The sequence below is a fragment of the Ctenocephalides felis genome, unplaced genomic scaffold (assembly GCF_003426905.1).
Source record: "Ctenocephalides felis isolate EL2017-DRISC unplaced genomic scaffold, ASM342690v1 CF-g0.4_SCAFFOLD_01886, whole genome shotgun sequence".
NCBI lineage: Eukaryota > Metazoa > Arthropoda > Insecta > Siphonaptera > Pulicidae > Ctenocephalides > Ctenocephalides felis.
Genome location: NW_020538040.1, coordinates 186,293,146 through 186,303,887, shown reverse-complemented (window position 1 = coordinate 186,303,887; position 10,742 = coordinate 186,293,146). Strand labels below are relative to the sequence as shown.

Here is a 10,742-nt window from a genome sequence, read left to right as displayed (position 1 = left end):
AAAAAAAGTCTCGCACTTAGGGCTTGAGGGTGTTGGATTAGTAGAGGTTTGGTCTATCGACGTTAGATTCTTCTGTATATAATGAAAAAATAAGTTATTTTTAATTGGATTGAAGAGTTTATTATTGATTGAACGATTGAAGATAACAAAGATTTGATAATAGAAATGAAACAAAAGCTAAACTAATAAAAATGTTATACAACAAAGCAATTCTCAAACAGAACTTTTTTTTTAGAAAATCCTGTGCTCCGATACTACTAAAACCAATGTCTTATATGGCTATGATATAAACTGGCATGTTTATATAAATATATTGTAAAAACACATAATAGTCGATAATAAAATTTATATTGAAACTAAGGTGACCATACGTCCCGGTTTGGCCGGGACAGTCCCGGATTTCCACCTTATGTCCCGGGTTTTTTCAAAAGCAGTATATGTCCCGGATTTAGTTTTTTGGTCCCGAATTGTCCCGGTTTTAAATTGAATTGAGAAGTAAATTTATTGCGACAAACAAACATATGCCATTTTTTTTCAAATTAATTTCAAAGAAAATTAAATAGAATTTTATAGAAGACTCAAGCGATAAAACACAGATCGAAAAATATAAGATATAATATAATACCATAGATAAAAAAGTAATAAATGTAATCAAATAATAAAGTTCTTACTAAAAATCCGAAATTCTGATTAAAAAAATTGATTTATTCTTTCGAAGGCACTGCCCCTCCCCTCCGTCCCGAATTTGACCAAAAAAATATGGTCACCTTAATTAAAACCTTTTACAATACCTAGTTACTAGCTTCATCATCGAAAGGATCTTATGGCATATTAAACGAAAACGCGTTATAGGAGTACCGTGTTTATAGGAGGGTTGACTATACCGTCAGTCAACATCGTAAGTTTTATTCTTTCAAAATCTGGAAAAGAATTTCAATATATCTCGTTTTTTTGTTATACGAGGGCGATGCAAAAAGATTTTACCGAAGACAGTCGATCAGGTACGACGACGTCGAAAGTTTTCTAGCGAGCGTCAGGGATTTATTGATAAGTAATTTCCAGTACATAATACATTTGTTCTATTAATTACTTATTACTTATTATTACCTAATAATTACTTATAGTATAATTAAAAGTCTTGTTTAATATTAGCAATTCCACTAAAGTCGTGCGACCACGTGCAAATTTTGACATGACGAAAATGTATAAAACCTATAACTTACCGATGGCGTCCCTCGTGCGCAAGATGGTGATGGCTTCAGCAAAACACGTGAAAACACAAACCGGCACGAAAGAACCAATAGTTTCTAAGTACTATTTAATAAGTACTTGTATAGAAATTTATATTACACTTCACTCAAAATAAATACCGATACGCGAAACACAGGCCTAAGTTGTACAATTCGATATTGCACAATTTTTCGGAAACACGAGGCCTCAAATTCTTGTACGTCCTACCGGCGGCGCGATCGGACATATACTGAAGACGAAATACGATTATCAAAACATTCGGGATGAGTCATCGGGTGTTAACGTTTTTATTCGTAAAACAAGAATTTTTATAAGAATAAATATAACATTTTAGTATAAATATTACAATCATAGACAAATTGGTTTAAATATACATTTTTTGGAACTTAAATTTTAATGCAGTCTTTGGAACAACGTTTTTATTCGTATAACAATTGTTATTGTTTTTAAGAACTTTTATTTCTTATAATATTACAATTATAGACAAATTGGTTTCAAATATACATTTTTTATTCCATTTATTTATAACAATTATGGCCTATGCACCTTAAATTTCAATACAGTCTGTCGATCTTTGGAACAACTAATATAGATTTTTGGAGTAATACTGTATCCTAAATAAATTATATCCCGATAACTTATATAATATTTTGTACTCTGATTATTATTAAGTACAGATAATGAAAGAATAAAATTGTTATTCTATGAATTTCAGAAAGAACATCACTTATTCATAATAAAAACTAGTGGTGTATGGCATTGTGCCTTAAGGCAAATTGCTGGAACCCGTACAGTAACGAAATATTCGAGGAATATTAATGTTTTCAAATAGATTATAATAAATACTGTATCCTTTATTATTCTCATGAGAATTCTTATAAGAATTAGAGCTTTTGAATTGAATGACGACGTTCATATATGTTTACAGAAAAGTAAATAAACGACATTGTCTAATATTTATAGGAATTATATAAACTGAATTGCAGTGTTAAAATTATTTATTTGGCGTATATAAGTGCACTTTAGAACGTTAGATAGAATTAAAATTAAAATTCTAATTATTTTCGATATTCAAAAAAGAAAAATTTGAAAATTTGAAAAAAAAAATCTTTCCCCAAAAGCAATCGTTTCGTTTCGTCACACAAGCAGAATTTTTTTTGAATCATTTAAATCGGATACTTAGTTCTCTCAAAAAACTGCCATTTTTGCACATTAGCTCCGTATCTCGAAACGGCTCGACCTGCGTTTGCCAAATCTAATCACCACTTTTCCCCATCATTAAGAATCGAATGTTTTTTAGATCATCCAAATGGGATACTTCGTCTCTCAACTCGATTTCTATTTTTTGCACTCTTTACTCCGTATTTCCGTAACGGCTGGGCCTGTCTTTGCTAAAAACTAATCAGCACGTCCAGTCAATAGAAATCTAATGTTTTTTTACATATCTTTTAAATTAATTGATCTGCGCTTTCAAAATCGTGAACGAAAAATTGTATCCGCACATACATACGCACACACACATATATCAAATTTTTCTAAGGTATGCCAAAATGTTCAAACCTTTGAAACGTAAAGATGTGCAAAAATTTCATTTTTTGCGATTACCGTAAGTACACCCTATGGGAAGTTAAAAAAATATTTTTAATTTGATTAGTTTTGGCTATTAGGTGATCCATTTTAATTTTTTTAATCTAACAACAAGTGGATTTCCGGACATTTAGGATTATTTATTGGCGGAATTTCTGGCCATTAAAATGTACAAATATATATTCAGTAGAACAACGTTATTTCCCCAGGAACCGTACTAAAAACGCGTCTAAAGCAAGAAAGCGTATTATGCCGGATAGGGAATGTATTTAAAGGTGAAGCGACCGGAGCAAAGTGGGGTATATGATCGTCTTACCGAGTTGTGTATTGTTTATCATGTAAATAGGTTGTTGCAATACTAAATTTCTAAATCAACAACAACATACACAAACTTACTTACGCAACTAACTTTGTCCAATAGTCGTTTAATAATCAAAATAGTGTTTAAAAAATAGTTTTAAAATATTTATTATTGGTTTATATGAGCGCACTGTGAATAGTGGTAAAGAACGTGTGCTAGCAATCTTTAAATGTCTATAAACAATATCTAGTGTCCCGGGTTCAATCTCAGCCAGCCCGGGTTCAATCTCGGCCAACTCGGCCAGCCCGCTATCAAGCAGTATGATACCAGATTTTTACTTATCTCAAAACATGATCTCAAGAAAAGAACCATGTGTATCTAATATAATCGCTTCACAAAGAAGAATAGTTAACCGCTGGGTTGCTACTATCTTGTGCAATAGTAGGTTAAGCCTTCAAAAATAATTAGCCTAGATAAGTAGTTCTGATTGCTGTTGAATAAAAAAAAACATAGACACATACTTCTTCCACTTTTGGTCTCACACTATTACTATCACATAAAATTGGCAAATCGCGTGTTCTGGCGAAATCATAATTTCTCCTTCGGGTAGTTAACAATCAGGATGGCTATTTGACCATCTAATTAAATATTTAATGAATTTATTATTTATTTCCAGGACTTGCAAGACAACGTGCCACCGAATGACTTCTGATGCTGGTCATCTGTCGTTCAACGAAGGCGAAACCCTACAACTGATCCTGGAAGTTGACGCTAAATGGTTGCTGTGCTGCCGGGTAGAGCAGAAAGGTCTCGTACCCAGGGCATCTGTCATCATTTTATCAGATACTAGTCATAGATAGTGTGTAAATTAAATTAATATAAATCTTCCCTCAAATATATATATATATTGTTTCATAATCACTATTGACATATTTATTGACTAAGTAAACGGTAATGTTTCTTTTCAAAAATTTTATCGTTTCTTTAATCGTCTTCATACGGAATTACTGATTATTCCTCATGTATTGTAATGTTTTTATCATTAGCGTAAAACATATGTAATATAATATATATTTATAAATATCATCATATAGTTAAGTATCTAGACCATTTTATATGAATTATGTTATTTAATTAAATTTATTATATAGAGACTAGTGAATATCATTATTATAATAAAATGTGTTAATAAATTATCTGCTATATGAAATTGTATGCCATAATAAAATAAAACTATAATCAAAATTTAATGATGGATTTTTGTAATTAGTCTTATAAAATAATCACATTGCAAAATAAACATATAGTAATTTTTATTTAAATTTCTTAAGAAAAATTGTGGTTAAAATTTTTTAACCACAATTAGCTACATTATTCTGGACGCGAAATTATTTACACTTAAATCTTCTCAAACCATAAATTTTCTTCATTTTTTAAATGTGAATGATATTTTTTTAGTTTTTTAGTTACTCAAATAAATAAGAAAAATATAATAACCCATATAAATAAATATATCATATTATTTTTATTTTTTTTAATCATATTCTTTTGGACGCGGTATTATTTTTTACTTTCTTTCTTCTTAAAAATAAATAATATTTTTCTTTTCTTAACTATTTTACAGTAAATCCACGATTTTCCAAAAATCGAACCAAAAACGCGTCTTCTGCGGCCAAAAGTCATTTTTAAAGTGCAGAAACTAAAAATTGGCGTATTATGCGTGAAAATGTATTAAACATGTCGTCTTAACAAGGCTCTACCGTGATTATATATTATTTTTACTACACATTATTTTGGACGCAAAATTATTTTTACTTAAATCAATGTTATTTTTTCTTTTCAATTTGGACGCAAAATTATTTTTACCTAAATCTTGTTTTTCACTAAACCGTATTTTTTATTTTTTACCACAATAGGACGCGAAATTAATTTTATTATGATATTTTTTCTACCACATTATTTTGGACGCGGTTTGTTAGGTTTTCCTTTATGTCCTTTGTACAAAGTTTTACATAACTTATATTTACTTTTGCATTTTTTACTTGGACATTGTGAACAAGGTGTTCCTTCCTTATACATTTCTTCATATAACCAATTGCCTACTGGTGCGTAGTTGCAAGCTAGTAGTCTTGTTCGTAATTCCATCGGGCCCCTTGTGGTTTCATAAGTTTTATTATATTCAGCCATTGCACATCCGACCCTGTTAGTGGGCCCCCAAGCTAAGGCTCCGAAATGGTTTATTTCTTTATCACCTCTGTAAAAAATTGATAATAATAATGGAATTATATTGTATACAGGGACTCAGAACTCAACGTTTAGGTGAAACGGAATGACGGGATTGATTGTAACCATCGCGGGGAAAATCAGATGAAAATCTATCCGAAAATTATGGGCATTTAAAGAAAGCTTGAAAAAACAAGCAAAAAACTAAAAACCTCAAGTAAGCCGATTTTTGCTAACCTCTCTCATCATTTTGACCAAATTTCTAGGTTTTCCATAATGATGGAACATCTTGTATATATATATATATATATATATTATATATATTATATATATTACATTGAATTTTGGGAGAACTTTATATATATATTTTATACATTGCTTATAATTTATACTAACACTCCTGCGCCGGTGTAATTTTTCGCATTTTCAGGTCGGGCATCTTTTATTTCTTTATACCATCCTCTAATAACTTTTCCTATAGTGTGCTCAACTTTTTTTGGATGACTTGATGCAACAAATCCAAGATTTTGCCCACTTTTTACATCTAATTAAGGAATCCAAGAAAAAAAATAAAGACAACAGATACAAAAAAATTCAATAAATAAATACTAATAAAATAAATATATTATTATTCTGTACATACCTACAGCTCGACATTCATCATGTTCCATTTCGCACTGTTTTACATTCATCGCCGCTAAATATGCAAGTTCTTCATCCCAATCCTGTAAAATAACATTAACTAGGTGTAAGTGGCATTTTGTCTTAAGGTAAGTTGCATTAACTTCCCGATATATGTGAAAAAAATCAACTTATCAGGAGGCGTTCATTAATCACGTGCTCGATTTTCTAAGAAGTTTTGGACCCATGGTTTAACTTTTGTACTTATCTGATAATTATAAAGAAATGGCAAGGCTATTCATCTTGCAAGACTATAGTTTTGTAAACTATAGTTACGTTTTTGAGGCAGAAATAGAGACGTTTGTGTGCCTTCTAGATTACATAACCGCTATGTTTGACGTAACATCTGTTACGTAATATTAACGTTTTAATTACGTTTTAAGGTTTACTAGTTAATCAGTGCCAGAACTTAACAATTGTTTCAATAAATAGCTTTTAAATTAAGGTAATCGGTGCAACCATTTCGAGAAATCTTTGGCAAAAATCATATTTAACTCACATGCCCCCACACAAATTTGGCGTCAAAGGATTCAGAACGACTTGAACCATAAAGTAAGCAAATCAGATTTCTGACACTAAGAAACTTCTCCTTCAAAAAACATAAAACCAATTCTATTCATAAATTATTTACCATATAATGCATATTCGCAGCTTTAGGAAATACTCCATACTTTGATCGTCCTTTGCCCGTCGCCACTTTTTCTCTGTACCAATTATGGTGATGCAAAATCATTCGCTTTTGATGAAGACTTAGATTTATATCTTTAGGATCTTTACAATTAGATGCCCATCCATTTGCAAGACGTCCACAAGCAACATGTGTTTTACCTTCATCACACAACTTCAATTGTGGATCTCCAGTACAGTAGTTTCGATATTTGCAAAATGTTAAGTTGATAAAGGTCAAGACCAAGAATAATAAAGTCACTTGACGAAAACCTAGTAATAATAAATAAAATTATAATACAATATCCCTGTTGTTTAACCCTTTTGCTACGAGTGCACTTTGCTTGACGACCTGTGTGTACGAATGTCGCCCATAGACGACATCCAATGTGTCAACTTTTGCGACAAGATTTACCATTCCGAAGTAAATTATTGAGAATTTAAATTTGTTATTGAACTTTTTAGTTCTTTAACTGTAATTCTCAATATTTAAATACATTTTTATTGATAATCATCGAAAAATCTTAGAATAATTTGTGTAAGAAATGATTGAGCGGATTGCTGACTCGTACAGCAGTGGAAAACACTCTCGTAACGAAAAAGTAAATTAAAATTAGATTTATGTTGAAATGAACACGTTCTAAAGATATTTATAATACGTATTCATTTTTATAATTGTTAAACACGTTAGATAAATATAAGATTAGTTTTTCTTTTCTACACATTGTATAAATAATTTAAATTTTTTTACCCATCACGACGTTTGTTCTTCGAAGATTCAAAAACAACTAAACAATTTTTTGAAAATCGAACGCAAAATAAATAATACTTCAAACCTATATAATAAATAAATTATAATAAACAGATATTTTGAAAATAATTCAAAATTGCGTAGCACTAAAATTGTCTAATTTGAAACACATTTCTTTCGCAATTTTTACGCAAACTGTTTATCACAACAATAACAAAATATAATATTTTGCAAGTCATAAATATTTGTTATTTAACTATATTATGAAAAAAAAAAATACTATAAAATATATTTACTGGCCTTCTGTCTTCAGTTGCAAACGATTTAGTTTTGATCATATAAATGAATAAAAATTAGTATAAATTGTTATTATTAAGCTATGCTGATTGGTTATAAAAAGACATATGAAACAAAATTGTTGGCTCTTCGTCTTCTGTTACAAACATAACAGTTTAGAAATTGATATAAAAATAAGTATAAACACCGCAATTGGTATAAAACATATTTATTGCATTGACTAGAATTCAAATATCTCAATAATTTGTTATCATTTTCCGTTTTTTAATTGAAAAAATCTTCTTTAGCTCATCAGCATTTTTAATCCTTTCAATCTTCACAGCCAACACCAAGTGAATTCCTTAATTTATGGTGTATAAAATATTATTACTCCATCTGCTCATAATTAACAAATTACCCTTTGTTTCATCGAGTGTTAATTCTCACTCATCTTGTGGTAATACAATTAAAAGTATTACCAAATACGTCTATCGCTAATAAATACATTGATTTATTACGAAATTCAGCAGGCCTCACCCATTTGTATGTTTCAGAATCAGCCAAGAAACTATATGCAACAAGTTCGCTCTCTAATTGTCTAAGTTGTACTACACCTAAACAATTAGCAGTAAAGAGCTCATTTGAACTGAAGTCATAACTAAAGGCTTCTTTGGTTTCAGCATGATTGTTAAACCATTTATGGAGAAATAGAATGTAGGCACAACCTTTGTCTATCTTTGCAAATTGAGTAACTTGAGGCTTTACTGGTTTTTTAAAAACTGTGAAGGACTTCCTATTACAGCTCACGCTTTTATTATCATCATTACTTGTATTTAAATCACTGTAAGGAGCTTGTGGATTCAAGTCGTATCGTCCAAAACTGAACACTTTATCTATGTTAAAATATTCACGACCCATTAAACCATATTGAGTATGCCCCAAATCGAAAATATGAGCAAGTTCATGAAGAGCAGCCCCAAAACTGAATGAGTAACAACCTCCAATGGTTTTTATCACAGGATCAACTTCTTTGTTCTGGGTAATGAAGGACTCCAGCACGTTGTCCTGAAAACTAAGGATTATAGAATTAGAATAGGTTTGTAGAATGAAAATAGAAGTTGACATACCGATTTTGTACTTCACTTATTTCCACAGGCCAGGTGTAAAAGAAAGGATTTCCAAATAAAGCTAGATTCCCTTTACCCACACTTGCATAGCAATTGGTCAGTTTTTTAATATCATCATAGCACAAACTTGTCGCATCACTACTTTTGTACTCAGTGTTTGTGATTACAGCTAAAAACTTGCGTTTCGGCGAGGACAGTTTCGACATCATGAGTTCTTTTGCAAAATATTGCCATAATTCTATTTCGTTCATTTCATTTGCAAGATTTACATCTAACTTGCTTTTGTGGACATAAATTTTAGGTAAATCGTCTTCGTATTCGATGTTAAAAGTTTTGTGTGCATTTGTGTACTCATAAACTTTTTCAGCAAAGAAATATTGCATCAATTGTACAGCAAGCATCAATCTGCTGCGACTGCTTTCTAAAGATTTTGAATATTCATCTGGAGCAGAAATAGTGCCATCGTGGTTGTCACATATAATTAAAACCGGTGCCACAGTATGAACAGTACTGATCACTTTATAGTCTACATTGCAGTTAATGGTGTTGCTGCAATATTTAAGTTCAAAATGGTTTATTGATAATTTCAGTTGTACTAGACATTTGAAGACAGAATTGTGGACATTGCACATAAACGTTTGTATGATTTCTCCATTGTGATAATGGTTAATAATAATGCTATTATTGCATGTGCTAGTATTTCTTACAGTACCTCTTAGTAATATAACAGAATTACTAACGACATCATGATTATGCATATTACTTATTTTTATGGAATGATCCCTGCTGCAAACAGATATTTCTTCACTCATTATACCAGGTTTTTGTAGATTCCTAAATCTGGCAACAATGCGTATCAAAATATAAATTATTATGATTTGGTTTATAAAATCATATACCTATTAATTATATATAAAATAGTGCTGGGTCTGGAATACAAATAATATTTTAATATAATAATTGTAATAGAGTCTTTTCATAAAAAACTGAATACATACATTTGTCCAAATATGGAGGCTGAGCACTAAGTAAATAAACATTGTTTATTAAACAATTTCAACAAGTGAATGACAGTTTGTCGTATATTGCTTACTTCACACACATGTTAGTTGGCGCAAAATTCAAAAAACAAATCGCTATTTAAATATTTTGATTGATTTTTGTCAAAAGTTATTATTTTTAAAATCTTTTTGTATAATAATTGTGATACTAAAATATATTTAATTTAAAATAAAAACCTAAAAGTTACTAAATCAAACAAAAACTTACAATAATTACATCAAGTGGATGACAGTTTGTCGTATATTGCTTACTTCACACACATGTTAGTTGGCGCAAAATTCAAAACACAAATCGCTATTTCAATATTTTGATTGATTGTAGTCAAAAATTATTATTTTTAAAATCATTTCGTATAATATTTTAAATACTACATTATATTTCATTCGAGAAAGAAGCTTAAAAATAAAAAAATGGCAGGAATCATAAAAAATAAAAAATATTAGGTCCATGTTAAGTTTATTCTTAACATAGACGTACGATGTTACTTACTTCATATGAATATAAGGTGGCACCAAATTCAAAAAAACAAATGATTGTTCAAGTATTTTGTTTGATTTTTGCAAAAATTGTTTTTAAAATCACTTTACATAATTTTTGTCACACTAAATTGTATTTTAAAATGAAATGAAAACTAAAAGTAAATAATAAAATAAAATAATAATAAATAAAGGCAAATTGCTGCTACTTCCCGTACAGTAATGAAATATTCCAAGAATATTAAATGTTTTCAAATATTCTAAATACTGTATTATAGATACTTATAAATCTTGTAACTTTTATATAAGTTTACATGAAAAGTTATTGAACAGAACCTAAT

General features: G+C 29.9%; 2 protein-coding genes across 4 annotated transcripts in view; both read right to left on the bottom strand.

Moving 5' to 3' along the window:
- LOC113376413 (venom allergen 5.02-like) overlaps nucleotides 1-7,517 on the bottom strand; it is a 10,294-nt gene extending 2,777 nt beyond the window's left edge. Inside the window, exons 1-5 of the mRNA XM_026616314.1 lie at nucleotides 7,461-7,517; nucleotides 6,675-6,982; nucleotides 6,006-6,087; nucleotides 5,759-5,906; nucleotides 5,182-5,393 (exon numbers count right to left, since the gene is read on the bottom strand). Of these exons, the coding sequence (XP_026472099.1) occupies nucleotides 5,182-5,393; nucleotides 5,759-5,906; nucleotides 6,006-6,087; nucleotides 6,675-6,982; nucleotides 7,461-7,464 (754 nt within the window). The 5' untranslated portion in view covers nucleotides 7,465-7,517. The remainder of the gene's footprint in view (nucleotides 1-5,181; nucleotides 5,394-5,758; nucleotides 5,907-6,005; nucleotides 6,088-6,674; nucleotides 6,983-7,460) is intronic.
- A 598-nt stretch (nucleotides 7,518-8,115) lies between these two features.
- LOC113377866 lies at nucleotides 8,116-9,897 on the bottom strand. Of its 3 annotated transcripts, none has more exons than XM_026618305.1 (3): nucleotides 9,862-9,897; nucleotides 8,864-9,792; nucleotides 8,116-8,808 (listed from the first exon to the last, which is right to left on the bottom strand). In XM_026618305.1, the coding sequence occupies exons 2-3, from the start codon at nucleotides 9,673-9,675 to the stop codon at nucleotides 8,184-8,186; spliced, it is 1,437 nt and encodes a 478-aa protein (XP_026474090.1). In that variant the 5' UTR covers nucleotides 9,676-9,792; nucleotides 9,862-9,897; the 3' UTR covers nucleotides 8,116-8,183. The 3 variants fall into 3 exon arrangements, with proteins under 3 accessions (XP_026474090.1, XP_026474092.1, XP_026474091.1); XM_026618307.1 differs by lacking the exon at nucleotides 9,862-9,897 and having other exon boundaries at nucleotides 8,864-9,412; nucleotides 9,627-9,755; XM_026618306.1 differs by lacking the exon at nucleotides 9,862-9,897 and having other exon boundaries at nucleotides 8,864-9,412; nucleotides 9,576-9,663.
- Nucleotides 9,898-10,742: the final 845 nt, after the last annotated feature.

What these genes read in the sequence shown, in the direction of transcription:
- LOC113377866 (XM_026618305.1), bottom strand. Translation starts at nt 9,675, where the DNA reads ATGAGTGAAGAAATATCTGTTTGCAGCAGGGATCATTCCATAAAAATA. An exon ending in ATAAGTGAAGTACAAAATCG is followed by an intron (nt 8,809 to 8,863) that starts GTATGTCAACTT and finishes TATAATCCTTAG; the next exon opens with TTTTCAGGACAACGTGCTGG.